The sequence below is a fragment of the Cygnus olor genome, chromosome 19, assembly GCF_009769625.2.
Source record: "Cygnus olor isolate bCygOlo1 chromosome 19, bCygOlo1.pri.v2, whole genome shotgun sequence".
NCBI lineage: Eukaryota > Metazoa > Chordata > Aves > Anseriformes > Anatidae > Cygnus > Cygnus olor.
This window is the reverse complement of record NC_049187.1, coordinates 7,755,657-7,780,097: the sequence shown is the minus strand read 5'-3', so window position 1 is coordinate 7,780,097 and position 24,441 is coordinate 7,755,657. Positions and strand designations below refer to the sequence as shown.

The window sequence follows — 24,441 nt, the reverse complement described above, 5'->3', positions numbered from 1 at the left end:
CAAAGCAACTCCAGAGATAAAGACAACATGGAACACCAAGATCAGCTTGTACCAGTTTGTGACTTGAGTGTGTGGCCTTAGCTCCCTGTCCAAGAGGCAGTGAGTCCCATGTAACATCCAGCCACAGACAGTGTCTTGCTATCTAACAAGCTCCATAGCACCCACTCTTTTCATCATCTGAGCATCAGCAGCCTCCTCACCTTACTGATTCCACACTCGGTACCATCCAAGAGGGGAACAAGAAGCCGAGTACAACTGGATTTGTCTCCTGGTTGTACATGGCATGAGAGAACTTTACATATGTCCTGGTGTGACAAAAAAAACAAGGAGTTCAATTAATCACTTAGGCTCATCAACACTGCCATCACAAAAGCTGCTCAGTTTAAATGGTGCATGTCCCAGATGTCCCCACAGCTACCCAACAAGGACGAAGGCCAGCAACAGAAATAATAAAAGCATTTTAAAACCCTTTTAAGGTTTGCTCTTTGCCAAGAAATCTGAGGCAGAAAAGTACCTTCAGTCCCTTTGTAATAACAAAGTCTCTAGCTCCCTTTCCCTGAATCTCAGCTCCAGAACATTTCCCTGTTGTCCCCAACAAGACAGAAACTTTCTACCTACAACATTGCTGTCAGCAAAGGTGCATGCGGTTGCAACACTCCCAAAGGCTATTTTACATTGCTCATCTGCTCCATAGTATAAGCCAGGCTTCCATCCAGGGATGCTGCCGTCCATGTCCGGCAGGTCATTTAAGCAGTTTGTTTGGCCTGTGCTGATACAGACATAAGAAATATCACTTTCCCAGCTGCGGGTAGTAAGGACAATGACATGTTTGCAAACTTCTGCTGAGTTTCATTCTGAGAGTTGGCTGTTGCTTTCCCAGACAACACATGCTTACTGTGGGCTGTGATGGATTTAGCTGCAGCAGCTGCCTGGAGACACTCACAGCTTTCCACTGCTGAGGTTAAAACAAAAACCCAAGCCTGTTCCTCACCCAGCCAGTTCACAGCCCACAGTGTATGTTTAGACCTAGGCGCTCTGACATTTTAAATAAAATTTCCAGGGTGAGCTAGTGTCTGAGGAGTCCAATGCAGCCCGGGCATGTTAGTCGCTAACCAAAGCAATTTCCAGCTACTTGAAGCGATGACTGGGTTTAACCTCAGCAACAGACTCAAGGGATAAAAAATAAAACAAACCCCACATACATCACAGTTCCTCATTTTCTAAGAAAGTCCTACTTTATTCCTTGACTCTTCCCCACAGGGCTGTGCTCCCACAACATGCACACAAAACTCAACCACTCCCTTACCTGACGAAGGCCAGGAATTCTTCTCGGCTACACTGGGACCAGGCAAGGTCAATGCTGCTGTGGTTTCCTGCTGAACCCATGATGTAACCATTGCTGCTGCACTGATTCCCCTCACCATCATGGGGGATTCCAAGGCTGTAACAGAAAAAGCACCGAGCCCTGAGAAGAAACCCGGAGGTTTCATTCCCTTAGCACCTCTATTCTCTCTGATCTCTAAGCAAGGGCTGAGCTCCTTCTGCAGCCTTTCCTCCTACAGTTGTCAAAAAAGATTTCTCTCTGCAGCTTTTAAGTGTTGCAGAACTTGCAGGAATGCAAGAAATGCAAGGAACTCTTTCCAAAAATTTTGAATAATCTATAGGAAACCCCCTGTTATGACAAGAGATCCTTTACTTTCTCCTGAATCCTTTAAACCAGGGAGTGTTTTCCCCAACTGTGCTGCTCGCTGACTTTCCTCACTGACCTGTGCCCAATCTCATGGGCTATGGTGACTCCCAGGTCAAAACCGGTGTCCTGAGTAATAATGCAACTCCAGGAGGAGGAGCAGACTCCCCCTAACTGAGTCACTCCACGTAGCTCCTTGTTCCCGTCAGGTAACTCCAGATCAAACCTAAAGTAAGGGAGAGGAAAGAGCAAAGAAACATTTTCCAGAGGAAAGAGCAAAGAAACATTGCAACTAACAAAGTCAGGACTAGATATTCATACAAATTTATTTGCACCTTCCTGATCTAACTTAGACAGCTAGCTAACATTTCTTTTGTCATATGAAGCTCCACAGGGCAAGATGGTAGTAGAAGGGTCCCACAAATCCCTATTGTTCGAAATTCTTGGTGATTCTACATTTAAAAAATCCTCACATCCCCAGACAGGCAGAACAGAATGAAACCACCTAACCTATTTGCCAAAGACAGAGCAGTATCATCCTCTTTTTGAAGAAAGAGCACCAAACCAAAGCCATGACATTCAAGAAAAGCTTGTCTTCAGCACGTTTAGTCAAGGAAATTTAGAACAAGGAGTCTGAAAGTCAGACAAAATGTCTGATTCCGAGAAAATCTGTGTAGCACTAGAAAACTTCTATAAACACCTGTGGGTTTTCCTTTCCAGCTACCGTTCAACATTTCTGCCCACAAAAAGCTGCAGTGGATTTGACTGTGCTGCACTGGAAGTACACAATGTTCACTGAGTCTGCCTGGTCAGTGTTTGGGAAATATTCCAGTTTCTTCCAGAAAATGAGGAAACAGCACCTCTGACAAACCACACCAAGAGCTGGAGAATCAATCCATCTTCAAAGGTTCTGTGCAAACCAGTGTCACTGTGCTGGTAGCTGGACACCAACAGACTGATTTCCAGTCTCCTGCCAGGACAGTGGAGCTCCAGTACCTGGTCACATACAGCACAATGTCAGCGTGCCGGGGATCAGAGTCATTCTGGGGGTTGACCTTCTTGCTCCACTCGCAAACACTGATTAGTGAAGAGGTGATATTTGTTGTGATGTTTACATCCACCTGAAGTAAGATCACACATTTGCACATTTCATGCAGCTTTTAGCAAAGCCCCAGACAACATCTGAACAGAGTCCTCCCTGCTTACCTCCGGTTCTCTCAAAACAAGCACTTGCATCAAATGAACCCTGAAATGACCACCCAGTGAGGCATCTCGCAGCAGCTCTGCCCCCTGTTAAGATACAGAAAAGATTCAGTAAAGAAGTCATCTCGGTGACTTTCAGTATCTATTCCAAATTACAGGGGTGCACTCATTACAAAGCTAACACACCTGGTAACTATAAGGGCAAATATAAAATCACCAGGAAGTACAATCAAGTAAGCAACATAAATGTAAAAAAAAATAAATCTGTCAATTGACGATAACTTGTTAGATTCATCAGCTACTCTGAAACAGAGAGAAAAATCTGCACAGAAAACAAATTTCATAGGGTAGGAGAGTAAATTCAATGGATCTGGCTTAACCTCACTGAAATCGAGAGGGACTGGAGGGACTGAATCAAGTCTCTGGTGATAAAACTCTTGCTACTGTATCTTATATTATCTGTGTAATTAGATTACTAATGAAATTAAGAGCTTTTAACATTCACTTTTGCTTGTGAAGCTCTTTCAACAAGGGTAAGCTTGATGTGCAGTCCCAATGAAACACAAAGAAACACCCTGCACTTAAGCAGTGCTCTGTAATAGGAGCAGGTAACCACAAACACCTCTGGAAGTGCATCCACAGAGCTAAATCTACCTGCAACACTGTGAGCTCTTACACTGGAACGGCAGTCCAAACAGAAAACTACTCACAATGTTCAGGTTTGCAAGAATATATCGCTCCGTGTCCTCTTTGTGGTGCAAGTAAACGTCGGGACCTGCTACGACCATCAGCTCCAGATGTTTGACAGCTCCCTCAGCCCTCTTCTGCAGGCGAGAAGGAAACTGCCCTGCTGAACAACAAAAAGGGATGCAGGGAGTTTAAAATGCAAGACAGCATACAAGATCCTACAGACCCACTCCCTCTTGCAGAAAGACTAAAGTACTGATAGACGACTACTTTCACAGTCACTTGCCCAAATTTCACACTTTTGTTGGTTTTCTTCACCTGTCCGCACCCTTGGTAACATATTTATATTATCCAAATAACAAGTACCTAAATGAAAAACATTGTTTACATCTCAATGAGGTCAGAGCCATTTATCAAGTATAATCATATACTTGCAGATACAAATCTTTCCCCTCAGCTCATTCAAGCAGCCCTGCTACCAGAAGACAGTTTTTCAGAGCAGAACAACCAGGGCTTCCTTTCCAAATATGTTACCTCTTGCTGTATTTGATTCTACTCTGGCACTTCTGAAGAGAATGTGGGGACTGGAGAAGCCAAGATCCTTCAGCAGGGCCATATCTTTGTTTCTGACAGGCCTGATGTGAATCTTTTCTTCATCTGTAATGACGACTCCTTGCTAAAGGAAAGGAAATGAAATTCCATCTCTGAGTTATTCCAGACATTTACTACAATGGAGAACTGTATCATATCCTTCCTGCTTCTCATTTGTAATGCTCAGATTTATTAAATGGATGGTTCACACATGTGTGGGGCGTCAAGCTGCAAACCTGCAAAGGCTGTAAATACTTGTTTAAAAAGCTGGTAAGTTCAGTGCATACTCACCAGCTGCCCTTCACAGTAAGTGACTCTACACTCAGCCCCAGGAGGTAGCGATGGTTTTCCACCTGCAAAGCAGTTGCCTGAGAATTGCTTCAGTACGCTAAAAGAAGAGTTCACCATTTGATTGATCACAAAGGAAGAAGAAACGAGGGCATGGTCCTCTAGAAATTCAAAGGCATAGACTTCTCCCCAAGCCTTAATGGAGCAATGTTGAATTCGACATGTCAGCCCAATGTGCTCTTCTTTACAAGGGCAAGTTGGCTGAGCAACCACAAACTCGGGTACTGAAAGAAATGAAACAAAACCAGAACAAGGGGAATGGTTATAAGAAATGATGATACATGGAAAACAAATATAATAATTTGTATCCTTGCAAAAAATTATTCTCCAACTGACATCTGTGCCTTTTGAGGTCACTTTGCCAATAGTCAAAGAACTTCTGTGCGTTCAACTATTCCAAAGCAGGGTACTCTGACTGGGAACAGACAACAGCTCTGAAACTAGCTCCTGACTTATCTGTGCTTCTGCTCCCTTGTTAAGGAGAATGGCTCATTTGACAAAGGCTGAGACAGTTTTACTTCCTCAGATGTTAAGCGTTACGGAGTGAGAATAATCATAACCCAAACAGAGACACTGGAAAGTGCGCTAGATGAACTCACAAGTCAACAACATCCTTGCTTCAAGAATTTGGGAGTTCAAAACGTATCTTTATTCTGAACTACCACCAATCCAGACCTAGAGTGCTAGTCTCTCCATCTGTTTATTTAAAAAAAATAACAAGTGCATTTAAAGCTATTCTTAGTTTATAGCTTCCCATTCAGATGACTTGGATGCGTTAATCTCATAGAAATATACCAATACAGAGAATGAGGACTGTAGCAGAAATGCATAAAAAGATTTATCATATCTCCTTTAGGAGATTTTAAATACTGACCCAGTTCTTCAACACACTGAGACACAGATTACCTCACTGAGTAATGCAACTCAGAAATGCTAAATGCTTGTCAGAACAGAGTTAGTTAATAAGTGTTCTTAGCATTATCAAATGTACGGGATTAGAAATAAACTGACAAATGTGTTCCAACATCAAGAAGGAAGGAGCTCTGCATACCATCAGACACTGAGCTGGTTCCAAAATAAGAGAAAATATCTTCCGGATCCAAAGCTCTGAGAAATTTCTGCAAGAAGAAGAATGGCTTGACTTTATTATTTATTTTTTTAAAGAAAAACAAATGGATACAAGACTATTATTTAACTGAACCTAACCGAGAAGGAACATCAGCAAACAATTCAACAAGTATCGATGCCAAGTTCTAATGGTTTTATTTTGCACTAAGCATATGCTGCACAATGGCCACCCAGAGGAAATAACTTTATCTTCTTGATTAGTGAGGTTTGATACATTTTGGCTTAGAACACATTGTGTTTTCTCTCCTTTTTTTTTTCCTAGAAATAAAAAAGGCTTCCTGGAAACTGCATTTTCTGGAGGTCAAACTTACCTCTTGGAGAATGGACGGCCAACAAAATCCCAGAGGGAACATCATGAGAGCTCGGATCATCAAGCTGATGATCATGCTGGAAGAATTGCAACCAGTGCTGCAGAGTAAACTCTGGCCCAAGGGTGATTAAAATGTTTAGCCCAAGGCATCACGTGGAACGGAAGTGAAGAATACACAGTTTAAACAAACAGGCGAGTTGATCTTCTGCAGAGAGGGACAGTCGAGGGGGAATTGAACTGCTGCGGGAGGTTTTACAGGAACAGCTGTAGGGGCAGAGCTTTTGCGCAACGTTTGCAGCTTTATTACAGCCAAAGAGCACAGCCATAACAGGAGCTTTGGGCCAGTTTTAGCAGCCAAATAAACAAGGCACAATTTGCAGGGTGGGGGGCGGAACTGGGCTCCAATTTGTTCAACCTGTGCATTGCTGCTCCCTGCACCTCGACCATGCTGGAGCCTCACAGGTGGACTCGGACAGACTGCGAGGCATGGCAAGACCCAGCACCTCAAAACCACGAGCCAGGCCCTGATGGTGGCCACACAGGGCACACACAGTGGGGTCTACCACCCGCTTCTAAAGCAGGATCTCGGGTCAGCCCTCGGGGTGCCACCAGCCCGCGGGACCTGCCCCCCAAGCACACAGACAACACCCTCGTGAAAGCCCCAGTTTTACTGAAACCCCAGCTTTATTGAAACCCCAGCTTTATTCAAACCCCAGCCCCAGACTCCCCCCTCTTCAGGGCTCGCCCCACGGGCGGCTCAGCACCGGACGCTCCTGCAGCCGCCAGGGGCCGCCAGCGCAGGCCCGGCCCCGGCGCCCGGAACCGCAGCGCGGGGCCGCGTTCCCCGCCGGGCCGTTGCTGCGAGGCGCTGAGGAAACGGCGGCCGCGGCCCTTTCGATTCCCGTTCCCCATCCCCACATGGCAAAACGGGGCCCTGCGAAGCCCGGGCCGGCGGGGCCGAGCCCCGGGGCCCGCGGGAAGGGTAGGAGGAAGAAATTCTGGCGGCGCCCCGCGCAGCCTGCCGCCCCGCAGGGCCCTAAGATGGCGGCGGCCCTGCCCCGCAGCCCGCAGGAGTTCTCCGCCAACTGGAAGGCGCTGCAGGAGGTGAGGGCGAACCGCCGGGCCGGGGATGCCGTCGTTTTCCTTGCTAGTGCAGTTCCACACCGCGTATAGTAATTAAAAAACATGTTTTTGTGTTAAAATAACGCGCAGGGGTCTGGGAGATGCCGTTGCAGTAATGCCCCTTCACCCAGATAGAGAGCCCTCATCAGCTTCACACTGAGGCATTGTGTGGAGTACTCTAACAAATGACAGCAGGGTAGAATTGAAGGGAGATAATCTTTTTTTCTTTTTTTTTTTTTTCTTTTGGTCATTTTAGCTATTGAAACAAAAGGCAAATAACTCGGATGAGTCCCACTCTGCATGTCAAACACACACCAAAAAGAAGCATCCGCTCAAAGAGGGGACCAGCCAACAAGTTCCAGCTAGCAATGGGAATGAGAAAGTGATAAAGCCCAAATCCGCGAACAAAAAGGAAAATAGTCCTGCTAAAGACGGTCCTCCTTTGGATAAGAAAAAATCCAAGGCGGTTGCAGTGGACAAGAATTTAAAGCCCAAATCCACAAATAAAATGGACAACAGTTCTGCAAAAGACAATCCTCCTTTGGCTAAGCCAAAATCCAAGAAGGTTGCAACGGACAAGAATTTAAATGGCACCAAAAGCACTGGAAAAAGCTGCAAGGAAAAAAGGAAGAATGGCAATATTGAAAAGGAGAAGGGTGATGTAAAACATAAGAAGAGGAAAGCTGAAGCTGTGGAGCAGCAGCCCAAAGAGTGAGTACTTCAGGCATCATGCATGTATTTGAATGTTTATTTTAGGAGGTGTATGTAAGGAGTACAGAGTATTACATTTGAAATAGCTGCACTCTACCAGACTATATTTTGGGAGAAATAAGATGAACAGTGCCCCTCCTTGGATAAGGCAACAAACTTGCATAGATGACAGTACTAGACTACTTTTCAGAGCTTGATTTAAAAAAAAAAAATCTGCTTTTCCTACACTATAAAGATGCAAAACCACTTTAAAGCTATTTAGTGGAATTAAATTTGTACTTACCAGGGCTGACATCTGGTTTGATGATGTTGATCCAAAAGATATTGAAGCAGCCATAGGACCTGAAGCAGCAGAAGTTGCTAGAAGAAAACTGGGACTTGAAACAGGCCGATCCGAACAGTCCGTGGAGCGGGTGCTGGTTAAAGAAAAATCTTCTGATGGGTGAGTGGCATCCCAGTGGGAAGCATGACAGCAGAAGCATCAAGATTCTTCTGATAACTCTGATTTGTAGATGCAACGTGTAAGCTGACATCCCCCTGGGTCTGCTGACAGTCATACTGCTGAGTTCTCCCCGTGAAAATGCGTGCACCTTGTGAACTTCACTGTGCGGTCCTTGTAACAGGTGTGTCACCAAGCTGTCCTTTTTCTTTCAGTCTGACAAGAACTGTAGCTATGGACTGTGAGATGGTGGGAGTGGGACCAAAGGGTGAAGACAGTATTGTGGCTCGAGTGTCCATTGTCAACCAGTTTGGAAAGTGCGTTTATGACAAGTATGTCAAACCTACAGAAGAGGTGACGGATTACAGAACTGCTGTTAGTGGCATACGTCCTGAGAATGTAAAGACAGGTAGGAGTTTTTTCCCAAAAATGTTCTTCAAGCAAGGCAATTTTAATAGGCTACCACAAAAGCCTCATTGGTTGAGCTTGAAAAAGTTTTAGACTTACGTTAAAAAAATTGTAAATAAAATCTAGTCTGAATGCTAGGAAAAAATGTGGGAAGAAGTACTTGTTTACAGAATGGTCACGGATATCCCAGATGAAATTCCCTTGTTAATTATGGTGTGGGAATAATATGTAAGTTGATTTCCTTTTAGTGTTGTGCTCTTCATGGCAAGAAGATTCAGTGTCAAATACAAATTCATATAACTACAGTCCCAAAGATACAATTGCCTTCACAAAAAAAGACTCAGTGTTTTAAGTGTAGCTTGCTTAGTGTCTTAGGTGTCTAACAGAAGGTGGTTTAATTGTGTGGTGTTTTTAGGTGAAGATTTTAAAACAGTTCAGAAGGAGGTTGCTGATATCTTGAATGGAAGGATTTTAGTTGGGCATGCTTTACACAATGACCTAAAGGTACGTGGCTGCAAATTTCTTACTTTGAAGACAAGGCTACAAACATTGAAAATTGATTAACTTTCTAATATATCTTCCTAGATTAGTCAGATGAACACACCTGAACTCCTAGAAACGACAGCTTTATAGTTGTTAGCTCAGTTTCATGTCCTTATACACTGCACCAAGTATAGCCCTATTCACTTACACTATTGACTTCAACTTCCACGCTGACTTAATAGCACTGATTTGGCTACTAAAGAGCCAGAGAAGAAACACCATAATGAAAGAAACCTTTGCATGCTTTGCTTAGCCTCCAAAGCTCAACAGTTTGGTTACTTTCCATATAACAGCACTCATTAGCCCAGAAATACAATTTCTTTCAGGTCCTATTTCTTGATCATCCTAAGAAGAAAATGCGCGACACACAAAAATATAAACCTTTCAGGCAGAGAGTCAAGGTAAGAAACTGACGTGAAGGAACACCTTGATTAACTGACTCCTGGGCTGCTGAATCCCAGCTTCTAGGTTGCCCCACTTGCTTCTGTTTCTCTTTACTACCTGAAACAAGTCTAATTGAATGCTTACTTAGTGTTTGAAATACGGCAATGTCACTTAGTTCATTACAGACATTACCAGTAATACCTGTAGACAAAATTCAGTGGTTCTCCCATTCTTTACCACTTGCATGGTCTTCATAACACTTCTCTGGATAGCAACATAAGATGGTACAGTTCTAATTACAGGAAGGCTTATGTGATCCCTCTTAATAGTATAATTTGTACAAGGATATAAAAAAATACAGATGGTTTCAAATGTCTACTGAGACTGCAGGAGTAAAGGTTCAGATTATAGGGCGATATTTTAAGTTTCATAACTATATACTTAGTTTGTTTCTCACAATAAAACACCCCAAACATAAGTCTTAGGGTTATGGTAATACATAGAAAACCCTCTTAGCAGTGCATGCAAATGTGCATAATCCTTGTAATTTGTAAATTCTCCTTGCTAGTTCATGAACAGAAGCTGTATGTATACGCACATCTATATATTTCAAGCAGTGTGAGACAGCATGATTCAATCTTTTTTATTTCCAGTCTGCACGGCCATCATTGAAGCTGCTCTGTGAAAGACTGCTAAATGTTCAAGTGCAGACATCAGAGCACAGCTCGGTATGTATCTCATCAGAACGTATATTTTTGGGTAGATCAGTAAGATAGTACACATTAGCTCTAGGATCAGGATTCAGCTGAGAATCCTGCGGCTTCATTCTGTCCTCTCGATGAAAGTTAGCAAGCTCTGCTTGGACACCATCACAGACTAAGATTGCCATCTAAGCTTGCGTACTGTTATGTGCCTCACACCATTTGAATTATTTCCTTACTTTCATAAACTTATTGTGCATAAGTCAACTATATTTTGTTTAAATATTAATTATTACTATTTTAAGATCCTTAGTTAAAAAAAAAAAAAGTAAAATCCCAAGTATGAACTGCTTACTTTAAAAGCAGCATTCTACGCCTATGGCAGGTTAGATAAAATAGCAAGAGCCTATTCTCAGCAGATACTCTCTTATCCACTGAAAAAATGGAGGTACAACAGAGGAATGAACTGAAAAAGCAGAGCAAATTTTGAAGGTACCTCCAAGATACTACGTCATTTTTTCGTAATGGCTTTCCAAGTCACAGTCAGAGAAAGAAGTGCATAGCCTCGTGGTGGGCCGTACATGTTCGTTCCCCTCCATTAGTCACACTAGGGCTTCTACATCTGGAAGAAGATTATGAAGCGTTACTTGAAAGGATTTATTAATTAAGATGATGGGAGATGTAGCTGTTTATTAACAATAAATGTTCTTCAACCATGTCAGCCATGTTTTGTTAAGCCTTCTGTATGTTCTGTTTTCTTTTAGGTTCAGGATGCGCAAGCAGCCATGAGACTGTACACCTTAGAGAAAAAGCAATGGGAAGCTGCTATTAAGAACAAATCTAAAGACAAACTGTAAAACTTTTGAATGATTCTACGCTGTGTTTTTTATCTGCAGTATTTGCTGTTTTCTTATCAGATTCTGGGCAAATTTAGAGAGAGCAACTCGGAACCAACAGAAGCTATTTCATAAAATAATACAAAAACAAACAAAAAAACAGCAGATGACACTTCCAACATGGTACATGAATGCTGCCATACAAGAATACTGCTGAAGTATCCCTTTCTGGACAGGATATATGCCTAATGCCTACTACTGTGTTTCAACAATACTTGGCTGCACTTGTCAACTACTTCATCAGTTCTATTTCTGCAAAGGAAATACACGCTGAGTTTAAAAAAATAAAGTGTTTTTAAATTATGATAAATGTAGGAAAAAATTGTTACTGCTTTACTGAAATTACCGAGGCTAAAATGTTTATTTCAGATATTTCTGAAGTCTACAAAGTAAGGCAAGTTCTTAATTACTGCTGTTAGTCTCACAGTTGTAACTAAACCAATGGAACATAAACTTGTTTATGTATTATTAATGGCCCAATATTAATCTTTCTGGTGAGAAAAACCTCAAAGTATTTCAGAAGGATCCAGGCTTTTATATCTGAACCAGAAGTCTACAAGATTTGATCTTATATACAAAAAAAAGTTTACTTTACTTTTGCAGTTTCACAAGTGCTGTATCCACAAGGGTCATTATCTCCTGGAGAGAAATATGAGAATTGTCAAATAAGTACCTTGTTGCTTCAATTATTTTTATACTTCTAAATTAATAAAGAGCATTGTGTTTAACATAGCCCTTTAAGACGACTGATGTTTTAAACATACGTAAGGTCTGATTCTGCAAAATCCAAAGCAATTGTAATTATCAGACTGAACACTAATGTTGTGATTTAAATAATCTAAATGGATAGTGGAAGGTAGCAAGGAATGGGTTTCAGAGATTTAGCAGTGGTATGCCACACGCTGTATCACCAGAATGAGAGAGTTCTGGTATTGTCTGTCAACAGGTGGCGTGGGGAACAACAAATTGCATTTACAACAGAAGAGGGAGCTTTCTCCTCATTTGTGATTTTTTTTTTATGTGCACTACTTTATAGATGCACTGTTCATTAAAATGGTGCAGAGACACCAGAGAACAAGTTTGTAGGCCTCTATCTGAGAGGAATTACATAAGCAGGCTAAATGCATAACTAAGAAGAGCAAGGTTATAAGACTAACCAGTTATATTGGCTTGCTGAAAAAAAACACTGCTGATTACTTGACTGTAAGATGTTACAAAGGAAATATTAGCATAGCACATGAAATAGCATGAATAACTTTCCCGTTTCTGGTATTTCAATAGTTATCTTTTTTCAATATAACTATGTGTTGGAATATAAGTTAACCCTTCAGGCAAACTATCACAGTGGTTTTGTTTGTTTGTTTGTTTTTTCCAAGGATGTCTCATAAAGAGAAAGTAACTGGATGCTATATACTTGTTTTATTCCTTTAAACTTTAGCCTGTTTAGTGTGAAAACTGTAGTAAGTTAACGCAGTGCAATGCTGCAAGAGACCAAAACATTGTGTTAAAAATTACAGCACAGAGCATAAAGAAAGTCTTCCAACTAGTTGTTTTCAACATAGAAATATTCTTACAACTCACTCTTCACACCATATACACATAATTCTTCTGTAAATTTCTATACTGTGTAATTCCACCTAAAAATTTAAAATCCATAACCAGAAATAGTGTAGTATATTAAGCACACACCCTTTATTGTCCCAGTATCTTCTACATACCATGCTAGATGGAAAACGGCTTTTTATTTCAGACAGCAGTTCTTCCATTTTCTGGGACACCATGTCCAGCACAATGTCATCTATAATGTAAATGAACAGGATAATTTATAGTTACTGGTACAATTTCCAATGGTTTTAGCAGGGGCTAAAGACAAGTAGAAAGGGGAGGGATCTATGCAAACAGAAGCCAAGGTAAGATGAAGTTATAAAATCAATAAATTGCAGGGACTTTTTATAATTATTCACAGACAAGAAAGTACTGGATAAATACACAATTCCAATTCCTCCTCCTTTCTTAGATATATAGTGAGTCCTTCCTGAGAATAACTTCCATTTGCCTGAGCAGCTGCTTTTTCTTTACTGTCTTTTAGGGGTGGGGGAGGAGACCGGATAAATAACACTACCATCTTACCATACTGAACCATCTCATTAATCAGCATACAGATATTTTCCACCACTTCTGGATCATCACAGTGAAAGTGGTAGGCCTCTTTGATCACGTTTATTCCACTGCCTTTTGAATCCGTTATAAATCGGAAAGCTGATAATTCTGAAAGGGAAACAAATGCATCTGGGCTAATCGGTTGTTGCAGACTGCATTATTTGCTTTCCAGTCCCCTGCCCTTGTTAGCACATGTAGTATTTTTCCAGGAAATCATGTCCATTCTTTTCAGCCTTCCTAAAAGCTATTCTGAAGCATATTTGGCCAAGTAGAAAACCATATATGCAGCAGATGTTGTCATGCATGGCAGACGTAATATTTATTGTTTCTTTGAGCTCCACCCTTTTACATTGTAAATTAAAAATGAAAACACTCTCAAGTTACAAATAAATGAGACTGTGCTGATCTACTACTACTCAGACATGCATGCCAGCTCCATGGGAAGAAAAAATCTGCACTTCCAGGTTCACTATTTCTCTTTCCAGTTCTGCAAGAAAAGATTAACTCGGGAGAGCAGAAGACAATCTCAATCCCACTATGAACTCTTAAACTATGCAGAAGCACCTCTGAGGTGATTTGCAATTAACAAAAATTAATTACTGAATGTTACCAGATAGCCTTAGAAGGCTTGCTAATGCCAGACAGGCATTCTTCACCAGCACAGCTCTTTTCAGGTTCATCCTAAGTGCATCCAGCAGAAGCATTGTTGTGGGCTCATAGTCATTTTCAGTTAAGCAACCTTTAAAAGAAAAAATGAAAATACAAACATTTAAAATACACACCTGCATCACGACTTCTGTTTCTGAAGGTTTTTTTTAACTATGCAGCAAATGTTACAAAGAAAGAATGTGAAAACCTGTATTATAGTAACATAGACCCAGTAAAGCCTTATCGTGAGCTGTATCCATCAGCAGTATCTAGTTATATAATCACTATGGATAATCGAAAATAGCTTCATTACAGTGTCAGAGAGCAAATACAGGGACGGTTTATTAAGAGAATGCAAGTTTCTAACTCTGCTGCCATCTGCAGAGCCTGCTAAGGCCAAGCAGCCTGTATTTCATGAACGTACCGGCAGCGGTGTTTGACGTGCTAGCCTTTTCCATGCACAAGGGACAAGATAAACACCCGGGGAAAACACACCTTGGAGTGACAATGCCCACAGAGCCGAGCAAGCTGATTCCGTAACCGCTCCATTCTGGAGGTGCTCTTGAATGACCGCAGTGGTAATGGGGACAGCACTTTTCAGCAACACTTGGTCCGCGTTATTCTCTGAATTACCACAACAAAAAGGAAATGCATCAGGCAGGGTTATTTAATCAAGTAACAACATCACAAGCTCATTATAAGTCAAATTATATCAGTCAAACACTAATAGGCGATGGCACTGGAGTAAAGCCACATTATTTTAATATGGTCGACAGTGAGGGAAGAAATCCAAAACATGCAAATCAGATTTTACAGGACTACTAAATGGTAGTGTTTATTGCAGAAAGCTGAACTTCTCTGGGAACTAGTTTTCCTCTGCCATTTAAATTACACTTGGGCATCACAGCAGGAAACCAAACAAAACAATATTTTGGACTGAAAATTGTTCACAGGTTGGGTATTTAGCTGGTAACATAAATCAAATAGGTAGATTGTCACACAAAGAAAACAAAACACACCAAGTGCAATTGTGCACACTCTGTGCTTTCAGCCTTCCTTGACCATTAGAACACAACACCTATAAAAGAACACATTGGAGAAACAAATCTCCATAAACTCCCAGTGTGGTCCCATAAAAAGGGGTCGGCTCTTGATCATTTAAAGTTATTCTAGCAGTGCTGTGGAGACATCTCTACAGAATGGGAGAAAAAAAGTAAGAAAAATCCAGTCACAGCAACACAAATGTCTGAACTCAAGCACAATACCTGCTGCATATCAGTCACATGAGTCTAGGCATAATACTTGCTGGGTTCTACTTACCACTCACAGCCAAGCTCCAGAGAACTGCACAGCTAGAGAGGCAGATCTGTTCATTATGAAGAAATTTTTTTAAAATCGACAGAAGGTCTGAAATTAATCCAGCTTTCCTTAGATTCTCTGCTGCAATTCCTGAGGAGCAGAGAAAAAGATATCGTATAAAATCTGGCATTTGTGCCCCTCTCACTCTCCTTGCAACAAACTGCACTACCAACCATATTTAACCAGTGATACCAAACAGGTAACATCATACCATGAGCAGGCCAGAAGAAAGAAAAAGATTGGATTCAGTTAGGAAATAGGGTATAAAATTTGGTCTTAGCTAGTAACTTTATTTGTATAAGTGTAGACATTTCATAACACTTTGTACAAACTAGTCTTTTCAGATTATCCCCTTGTTGTGAAATTCTGTGACCATTTTCCAAACAGTCTTGTGATGACTGCTGAATTGACACTGCAAACAAAAAATACTATAAATATTTAGCAATTACAATCTCAGGAGAAAAAAAAAATAGAGGCAGAATGTAGAAGAGTTTCAGTTCACCACAGCACAGCCGGAAATAGAATCCAGGTTCTATGCCCTCATTTTCCCAAGTACTACTATTTGCACAGCTTTTATTTGTTTCTAAAACAGTCAAATACAGCACAGCTCTGCAATACATACAACTCAGTAAGTGCCTGAAGCCTCAGCAGTGTAACTTACTCATAACATATCTGAAAGTATAAGAAATCTTACCACTATTACCCCATCAAACTAATATCTACGGGCATCCACATCTCAGTGAAGTCATGAGTTCTGCACTGTATCTTGGATTAGATTATCAAAGTGGAAAAATAAGAATATTCCTCCAAAAATGAACAAAGTGACCCACCACTGGCTGAAATCATCATCAGTAACGTGCAGATCAATGAAAGAAGCTCTTCATTTTCAGAGTGTTTTCTCACTATCTCTAATAGAGAAATGGTCACATTCTCATCCAGGGTCATCACCACATCCTGTTCTAGAGCTGTCAAAAGTAAACATTAAAACAGAACAAAAATTTCAGTGGCTTTGAATGAAGTTTGAAGCTCCTGCTCTCTACGTAAGTAAAGCAATCAACTAACAGCTATTCAACTATTTCTTCACATAAACTCCAAAATTACTTCAAATTTTCTTTCTTCCAAAACACATTTCTTACTACTTTCAATCCTGTACCATTATCAGGTGTTATTGGAGTAAAATGCCAAGAAACTGACAGAACGGACAACACAAGAGAACAAAATGTCTTCTGTATTTTTATGCTTTGAAAGTCAAATACCAGAGCACTGAAAAACTCTTATTTGTAACATGAAAACAAACTCGGTAGACAGGTAAGACCAGTAGCCTGGATTTAAAATTTGCACTTTAACATGGAATACACATATGCCAGTCCTAAAGAAAGCCCCCAAGAATCTAGGCTCTTATTAAAGCTGGCTAAATTCCTCTATTACCTTAAATTATCCCCTAAAATTATTACTGAAACCATTTCAAACCTTACCTGCTACATCTAACATTACAAGATACGGGCTGTATTATCCAGCATTGGTTGGAAATGTTGTAACTGTACCTTGAGTAAGAATTTCAAGCAATAAACTGCAACCATCTACTTGTAACTTGAGGGAATCTATATGAGCCTTCATTGCAAAAGTGATCAATTCTGTGAATTTTGGCAGATAGGGCAAGGCTGTAGGGAAGAGAAATGATTTGAAACAACATTCAGTTACGCAGTCGATTGCTCAGTAGATGTTTATGCTTCAAAAACACCAGAGTTCTGGTTTCAAATGAATTTGAGTCCCTGTGAAGGATGGGATACAGTAAAACAACATTCTTGAATGAAAGAACAGTAAAGTTTTCTGCAATAACAGTGCTGAAGAGGTTGGCAAGTCTAAGGAAAAAAAAATAAAAATTACTCTTATTGATTACAGATATTGAACATCCCTGTGTGTTAATAGTATATGCTAATGCCAGTTTTAAAATGCTGTCACAAAAATGCAGCGCTATTTGATAAACTGAGTTAACCCAGTGCTTTAAAAAAATTGATCTGAAAGATCTGAAAAAACGTGCAGATAGTGGGAGAAAATAGTGTTCACCCACACAGCTTTACTAGACACACAGAAACTAGACACATGTAGCTAGCCTTTGCTCTATCAGTCTCACAGCCCTAGCCATTACCCACAACCTATCCCCATGCTGATATGAATTACCTTCTTCAACAAATGTCAGTTTGCCCATTCCCCTTGGTTGCCAATTAAAACATCACCAAGTTTTTTCCAGTACCCATTTTTCTTGTCCAGTAAAACACGTCGCTGTTCAGCAAAAGCATTTACGAACAAGTATCAACACAATCACATCAACTAGCAATCTATTTCAGTGTTCCAAAAATCAAAAATATGAAGACAGCAATTTCATTCTCATTGTTAGGAGACTTTTTTCCTCTTCGCATTATCTCAAAAGGTAAGGAAAGAGCAGAATAAATAAATGAAGAAAGCAGTACCTTACCACTTTCATCTCCTACAAAGCTGGCAAGGTGCTGCATGGCTCTAGCCTGTGCTTCTTCTACATCCCAGAAAGCCTGCATGAATTCTACATTTAAAAAAAAAAAAAAAGATCATTTGATACAAAACAGTTAAAAAAATCACTCAAATTTTATCTATTTTTGTGCAAGATGTGAATCCATGTAAATTAAAACAACAAATTTGTGATTGTTGGATTGTTGAAAGAGAAACCCTTTCTCCCTAAGCATCAGTCATTAAATATTAGAGTATCATGATTCACCTCTATAATCTCTGTATTTTGCACATATGTTGTGGAACTGTTGGAGTATTGAATCAAAGCAGGGCTAAGGGCTTTAAATGCGTTATTCGGACAGCCTTTTCATATTAAGAGATAACCTCATCCTTACAAGAAAAAAGGCAGAGTAGATCTTTTGTTGGCATAAATTGGCAAACACGTTAGAATGCAGACAAAATAAGTGTGGTTCCCAGATTTTCAGAGGAATGATCTCTGACCCCACTGCACAGTAGGTATGGCTGGTAAACTTACAAGGTTCTAGAAAAGGCTATACAGTGATTCTTGCTCCAAAGCGTATCCCATTCCATTTCAAATAAAATGGGAACACAATAATTATTTTTTAACAGACTGGAAAACACATTGGTTTATCTTCTACAAATCAAATTCATCTTTTTTTCCTCATTACCTAGAACATTTTCGATTCCTCCCTCAAGGAGCACATCTATTACACAGGGAGACAAAGACTTTTTCTGTTTTATTAAAAAGGAATCAGCAACGATCAGGCATTCCCCAACAAATGGAACATCAGTCAGATCCCTAGAATTATGAGAGACAAAGGTAGTACCAATAAATTAGAACTGGTAAGTTTCAGAAATATTTCTACAGGCTTCATTTCATTTTGATATAAAAAATTAAACAATGCTTTTTGAAGACTAGATTATTTTTTGACAAAACTTACACAGTTTATTTCAAAACCGCTGATGAAAAAGCTTACTGTAAACAAGCCAGACTTAGGCTTCGATTTAATTGTTTGTAAAATAGATACAATACCAAAATATTACATTGCATCCTGAAGCTGATGCATTCTCAAGATGCAAAAAATTGTTTGCAACACGATTTTATAATGCAACTCTTCAAAAAAGGTCAACTACACAAATCAGAATGCTCGTTTCTAAAAGAAAAACAAGTCTTTGACTTTTTGTAGTAACTCAATTTGTCAAGGCGGTAAGATCAGCAACCTTGATTCAATCCCTTTCAAGCAGTAGCTAACGTTCCCTATCTTTGGAAGGTATGTGGGGTTTAGGACAAGAAATAACAATAAAGGCAAAGCATCTAGAACTCACTTTGCCGTGGGTCTCATGCTGGGCTGAATCTGTAGCATCATAAATAGAATTGGGAATAAAGACAAAGAGCTGTTATCTCCATTTTGCATCAGTGGCAGAACTCCCTCAAGACGGCTGGTATTATGTCTGAGATCCTGCAGCAATGAAGTGATCTCTTCCGTCTGTAAAGAGTATAGTAACCGTAGAGTTTACACACACAAATTTACAGATATCCTGGCGGGCTCATGACATTTTAAATGTATAATGAAACATTATTACATACATTCAGAATGAAGCAGGTGATCATGTCAAGTAGAATACAGCCTAGAGACCAGATGTCTGATTTCTCACTGAAACAAAAATTGAATGTTTCCGGAGCCATCCAAGCCTTGCTATCTGTTGAAATAAGAATCCCATGGTAACATTGCTGACACTGTATTATACACAGTGTTGCTTGCACAGGCATGAACTGCAGGCAATAGTTTTATGTCTAAAAATAGAGATATTCAGCAGAGACTAGAGTCTTTTTTTTGTTTGGTTGGTTTTTTTTGTTGTTTTTTTACTGGCGATATGTTACAAAAGAGTAAGAAACGCTACAACTAATAAATCATTTTTCAAGATGTAACTGCATATACATCAAGCTAAAAAGGATTCCAACTGTATTTATTACAGAGAAGTTTTGAGACTTATAGACAGCTTTCAATTGTGAACACAATTAATGCTCCAGGCAACTCTCTGTGAATATGCTATTCATATTTTAGAAGGATAATGCAGAGAAGGGGGAGGGAGATAACATTTCTCTCTCTGGCTGATTTTTCTCTGGAGATTAAAAAATATGCACCATAAATTAATCTTTTATAAATATAGTAAAAATAAAAGAAATATCTACTTTCTTCCACTCTTATTTTCCATTTCGCTTCATCAGTCATAAGTGTTTCTGTACTGAAGTCACAAAGCATGAAGGATTCTTCACCAGTCACAAGAATGTTTGATGGCTTGAGATTTCTGCAACACAAATATTTTCTGTCAGCATGTGAAATCAGAATCTAATGATATGTAGCTACAGGTTCCCAGCATCTCTACACATTAGAAAGTTTGGGGTTTGTTTCTTGTTTTGATATACAAGTGGTAATCAACTGAAAATTATTTTCTTCCTTTACTGTGAAATGCTTTTGAAATTGCAATTACAACAAAATTTATCTGAACATGGAATGCAATGACTTACTTTACTTAGTTACACATAGTATACTTTGTCCGTCACAGCCACCAAAATGTAAGCATCGTTGACAGGCAATATTCTAATTTTTATATTAACAATCATACCTCACATTCAAAACAAGAGAGAACACCTCTTCCAAATGGCTAATTCAAGACAAAATTCAAGAAACAGATGACTTCAGGAGTCACAAAAAATTAATCTACACGTGAAACCCAGAATTTCTATCTCCTAGTCCCCCCTTTTTGAATAGTAAAATTCACCGCTTATTAAATGAAGAGCTGCAGTGAATCAGAAGTCACTGCAAAGAGCAATGACCTATCAGACAATGAGAACAGGATTTCTACTCACCTATGCAAAATGTTTTGGTTGTGTATATAAAACAAAGCATCCACCATCTGTCCCAGGAACTTCACCATCACCTGTTGACAGGTACATACGTGAAAATGTAACACAAATACAATAACATGACAGTGAAATTAAACATTTAACAAGAGAGAATGCCTGTAATTGAAGTAAGGTCCAGAGTGGAAGGAAATACTATTCTCCCCAAACAGATAAATATGCTAATCTCTGTGTGTATTAGACAATTGCTATTATCCATACTTTCCATGGATAAAAAAGTAAAACAGGGAAAGATTTAATTGCTTGAGAGCAAGATACACAAAGAGTTAATTGTTGATACAGAAATTTCATAGTGATTCAGGGCAAAGAAGTAGATAACTTCCAAAAGCACCCGTCAGCAAAACTGTGTGCTTTGAAGATTTTGAGGAAAACTTTGAGAAAGAGTGAATACAGAGGAAGAAATATAAAAGCAGCAAGACTCTGTCAGTTCAACTAAATGCCTCTTCTGTACATTTTACCATGTCTGCTATTTTCTCTGACTTCTGCCTTTTTGTCTTGATCAGAGATGAAAGATCTTCTTGGCCTGAGTGCTGCATTACCAGACAAAGGAACAAAGATGATATCTGTAATAAAACATTACACCAAGATTGTCTAATTGTTTGCAGGTAATAACATATCCAGTAAGATAGATAAAAACAAGGACTTGGCCAAACCACTGGGTATGATGTTCACCAACACGCAGGTGTTCTGAGATGTTTAATCTGTCACAGAGCATACAATATTTACTTTCTTATATTAAAAATAGAGCACCTGTGTTTTTTTCCAAAAACATTACCCAAGCATCCCTTATATGAAGCAACGTGGAACAATTCAAGTCGAATATACACCCATAAAAAACAACATTAATTTCACCTGAGTGCTGAATCAAAACTGAAAATAAACAAGACAGGACTTTTGGTTTCCTATAGCCTCCTACGAAAGTCCTGTTTGTTTAAACGCAGGCATGCTGAAGACAGAACAAAAGCAGCTTAAAATTATACATTTTACACAACCAATCCTAGTTAATTCTCACCTCATTATTCCAAGTCACAAACAACTCCTTGTAAGTACAGATGTTTGAATGACGAAGTTTTAGCAAATCCATTGCCTGCATAGAAAAAAAATACTGAGAGAAAGCAGTCTATAGCTACATACTCCTTCCCACTGAAAATGACCCTAAAGAATATCATGAGCCAGTTCCTGACATGTTCATGTCACGTGTCTGATCAAATCCTTTCTGTGTGTAAGCTCTGTTATATATTTGCATGTGCCATTGTAGGAAAATACTTCAGTAAGACTGCTCGGTGTAATGCTGTAACAGCATTGTGAGACTCAAGGTACAAACAGATCCTAAGGGACATGGTATTGGTATCCTCAACTCCTAACATCTGAACCTGACAACATATTTTAGGATGTGAGAGTCAAGATGATTTTTCTAGCGTAGGCGTTATTTCAAATAACCCCTATGCAAGCTCAAACCACAAAAAGTATGATGGCACTAGTGAGATGTTTATCTCCTTTACGTTGGTTTCAGTGTAAGGAACTAACAATTACCAGTTACTTTAACAAATTTGCTGATGATGAAAAAAGTAACAGGAATTCAGCTCACTGTCCTAGTTTTGTTTGTGGCTGTGCAGACATTAAAAAAAAAAAAAAAGTAAGAAGAGCCACGCTTCCAGCTTGCACAGCTACATTTATTTCAATAGATGCATCAGCAGACAATTTGGATCAAACTGTATCAGGAAAGACAGCCTCAGTATATAAAGAAGTTACTTATCCTGAATAGGATGAAGCATTTTTACAGATATATGATTATTTTCCACTGCAGATATCATGCATACTGGACACTGTGAGACTAATTCATCTGATATTATTTCACATATTTTGTTTAAACAATTTTTGGTATTTTAACAGTATTTCTGATGTTCCTTCTTATGCATGGCATTGAAAAAAGTTTGCACAAAAAAAGGTAAAAGAGAGGAAGAAACTAGTCAAATTACTCACATCATGAAATACCCAACTCTGAGAAATGACATGTAATGAAACATGCTTGACAGAAATTAAATTAACAATAATAAATAAAAATATAAACAGGCTATGTTCTCCTTCAGCTTGAAGGCCAAAATGATGAGCTTTGCTCTTTGTCCTCACCACAAAACAAATACAAGCTCTGAAAAATGGAACTATCTTCTGAGAACAGCTGTCCACTTGAATCTACATATTCAAATACAGGAAGAACTAATAAAAAATCCTGGCTTCAACTCAAGCAGAGGGCAGGGATAACACTCTTCAGACAGTCCTACCCAATCTGTATGTTGGCTATTTACACAGCCAATCTTTGTAGATAAAGACTTTGTTCTGTTAAAGTCTTTGGTCTTTGTAAGTGAAGCTAGTAAAGAAAACCTGCACTGATACCTCCTTCAAGGCCGTGTTTGCTTGCATTTCTTCAGTGCATTCAACCTGTACCAAACAAACAGAAGACAAAGATGAGACTGCAATATAGAAACAGCCAAATTTTTAAGGAAGTACAAACTTGCCAAGAGGATTAGAATTGGCAATTGCGTATGAATTGGCATAAATTTTAAATGATAGCTCCAATCTGTAATGCTTGGAACAGTCTTGGTTTTGGGAGATGAACAGAAAGCTTTAAGTGACTCCACAACCGCTAGTCACTGCTCCTGCACTATCAAAGCAGCAGAAAGCTTTGGTGAAAGCACACTGGATGGACCTAAATAGGGCGTTCCCCTTTCCCCAGTTCTATCTCAATATTCTGGTAAACTGATCCAATTCCTCAGATTTCCAAAAGAGCAGCACAATGTAAGATGCAAACCTACTCTTACCCAGCGGCCAAGCTACAGACCGTGTTTGCCTCTTTTACTATCAAAAGGGCCCACAGAAATGACGAACTCTTGTTTTCCTAGCAACCACCTTCTCACCTGCTTTATTACATATTTCTTCTTCTCACTCCTTTTTCCTTTTGATTCAACTACCAGCATTGTGCCCAGCGCCCCGGGCCACAGCTGCTCCACTACCTGGCAGGCAGAGAAGAAATATTAATGCATCTTGCTGCAAGGGGTGACACAACCATGGCAGAGACCCCTTTCAAGCCCTCTTCTCACCGAGACCCTCCACACAGAGCACTCCTCCCGATCCCCGCAGCAGGACAACACGCACCCCCCAGGCCTCCTCTCCCCTCCTCAAATTTCCCCCCTACATCCTGCTGTAAAAGGGCAACACCGCCACCTCCCCAGGGCCTCATAATCCCTTCATCTTACTGTGTTATATATTTTATATTTTATACTCGTTGTTTCAGTACACCCCAGCGCCTCCTTCCCCAAGGGGCCGCTTACACCCACACCACCCACCCCCTACAGGACCCAGACGCCCCCCATTTCCCCCCTGAGCCACCACAGCCTCCCCCGAGGGGCAGAGCCCCCCGGCCCCCCCAGCACCACCTCGTATCCCTCCATGAGCCCCTGAGGGACCGGGCCGGGCTCCCCCAGCCCCCGGGGGCGGCCGGGCAGCCGTTGGCCCCGGTTCCCCTCAGGGAATTTGGGGGACGGGCGCCGAGCCTTCGGGGCTGGCAGGAAGCTTCGTCAGCGCTTATTGAGGGCAGCAGGGCCGCCCCGCCCCGCCCCCACCGTTTTCTGGATGGGGGATTTCGGTTAAAACAGGGGAAAAAAATTTAAAAATACGAAAAAAAATC

The 24,441-nt window shown here is 40.2% G+C and overlaps 3 protein-coding genes across 10 annotated transcripts in view; 1 reads left to right on the top strand and 2 right to left on the bottom strand.

The window, feature by feature from the left end:
- Positions 1-6,751, bottom strand: part of ADAMTS13 (ADAM metallopeptidase with thrombospondin type 1 motif 13) — a 21,312-nt gene extending 14,561 nt beyond the window's left edge. The window contains exons 1-11 of one of the 3 annotated variants that reach the window (XM_040531388.1): positions 5,956-6,751; positions 5,568-5,634; positions 4,460-4,740; positions 4,112-4,253; positions 3,601-3,737; positions 2,894-2,977; positions 2,684-2,808; positions 1,767-1,913; positions 1,307-1,441; positions 619-769; positions 201-305 (exon numbers count right to left, since the gene is read on the bottom strand). In XM_040531388.1, coding sequence (XP_040387322.1) covers positions 201-305; positions 619-769; positions 1,307-1,441; positions 1,767-1,913; positions 2,684-2,808; positions 2,894-2,977; positions 3,601-3,737; positions 4,112-4,253; positions 4,460-4,740; positions 5,568-5,634; positions 5,956-6,030 — 1,449 coding nt within the window. In that variant the 5' untranslated portion in view covers positions 6,031-6,751. Of the gene's footprint in view, positions 1-200; positions 306-618; positions 770-1,306; positions 1,442-1,766; positions 1,914-2,683; positions 2,809-2,893; positions 2,978-3,600; positions 3,741-4,111; positions 4,254-4,459; positions 4,741-5,567; positions 5,635-5,955 lie in introns of all 3 variants that reach the window. The other 2 variants (XM_040531390.1, XM_040531387.1) reach the window with 2 other exon arrangements.
- REXO4 (REX4 homolog, 3'-5' exonuclease) lies at positions 6,744-11,882 on the top strand. Its single transcript, XM_040531403.1, has 8 exons — positions 6,744-7,058; positions 7,333-7,787; positions 8,074-8,229; positions 8,442-8,635; positions 9,050-9,138; positions 9,504-9,578; positions 10,215-10,289; positions 11,027-11,882. The coding sequence occupies exons 1-8, from the start codon at positions 6,873-6,875 to the stop codon at positions 11,117-11,119; spliced, it is 1,323 nt and encodes a 440-aa protein (XP_040387337.1). The 5' UTR covers positions 6,744-6,872; the 3' UTR covers positions 11,120-11,882.
- On the bottom strand, positions 9,506-24,441 carry STKLD1 (serine/threonine kinase like domain containing 1). 6 transcript variants are annotated; one of them, XR_005813774.1, is made up of 21 exons: positions 24,191-24,438; positions 23,672-23,767; positions 23,151-23,195; positions 21,769-21,843; positions 21,215-21,319; positions 20,703-20,773; positions 20,025-20,140; positions 19,419-19,531; positions 19,157-19,317; positions 18,499-18,629; positions 17,802-17,885; positions 16,870-16,986; positions 16,156-16,290; positions 15,287-15,415; positions 14,462-14,590; positions 13,929-14,057; positions 13,289-13,426; positions 12,877-12,956; positions 11,029-11,061; positions 10,215-10,291; positions 9,506-9,578 (listed from the first exon to the last, which is right to left on the bottom strand). XR_005813774.1 is itself a non-coding variant. In XM_040531392.1 (20 exons), the coding sequence occupies exons 1-20, from the start codon at positions 24,203-24,205 to the stop codon at positions 10,806-10,808; spliced, it is 1,992 nt and encodes a 663-aa protein (XP_040387326.1). In that variant the 5' UTR covers positions 24,206-24,439; the 3' UTR covers positions 10,300-10,805. The 6 variants fall into 6 exon arrangements, 5 of the variants coding, with proteins under 5 accessions (XP_040387326.1, XP_040387328.1, XP_040387327.1 ...); XM_040531392.1 differs by lacking the exons at positions 9,506-9,578; positions 10,215-10,291; positions 11,029-11,061 and adding exons at positions 10,300-10,884; positions 11,754-11,797 and having other exon boundaries at positions 24,191-24,439; XM_040531394.1 differs by lacking the exons at positions 9,506-9,578; positions 10,215-10,291 and adding an exon at positions 11,754-11,797 and having other exon boundaries at positions 10,909-11,061; positions 21,215-21,286; positions 24,191-24,441.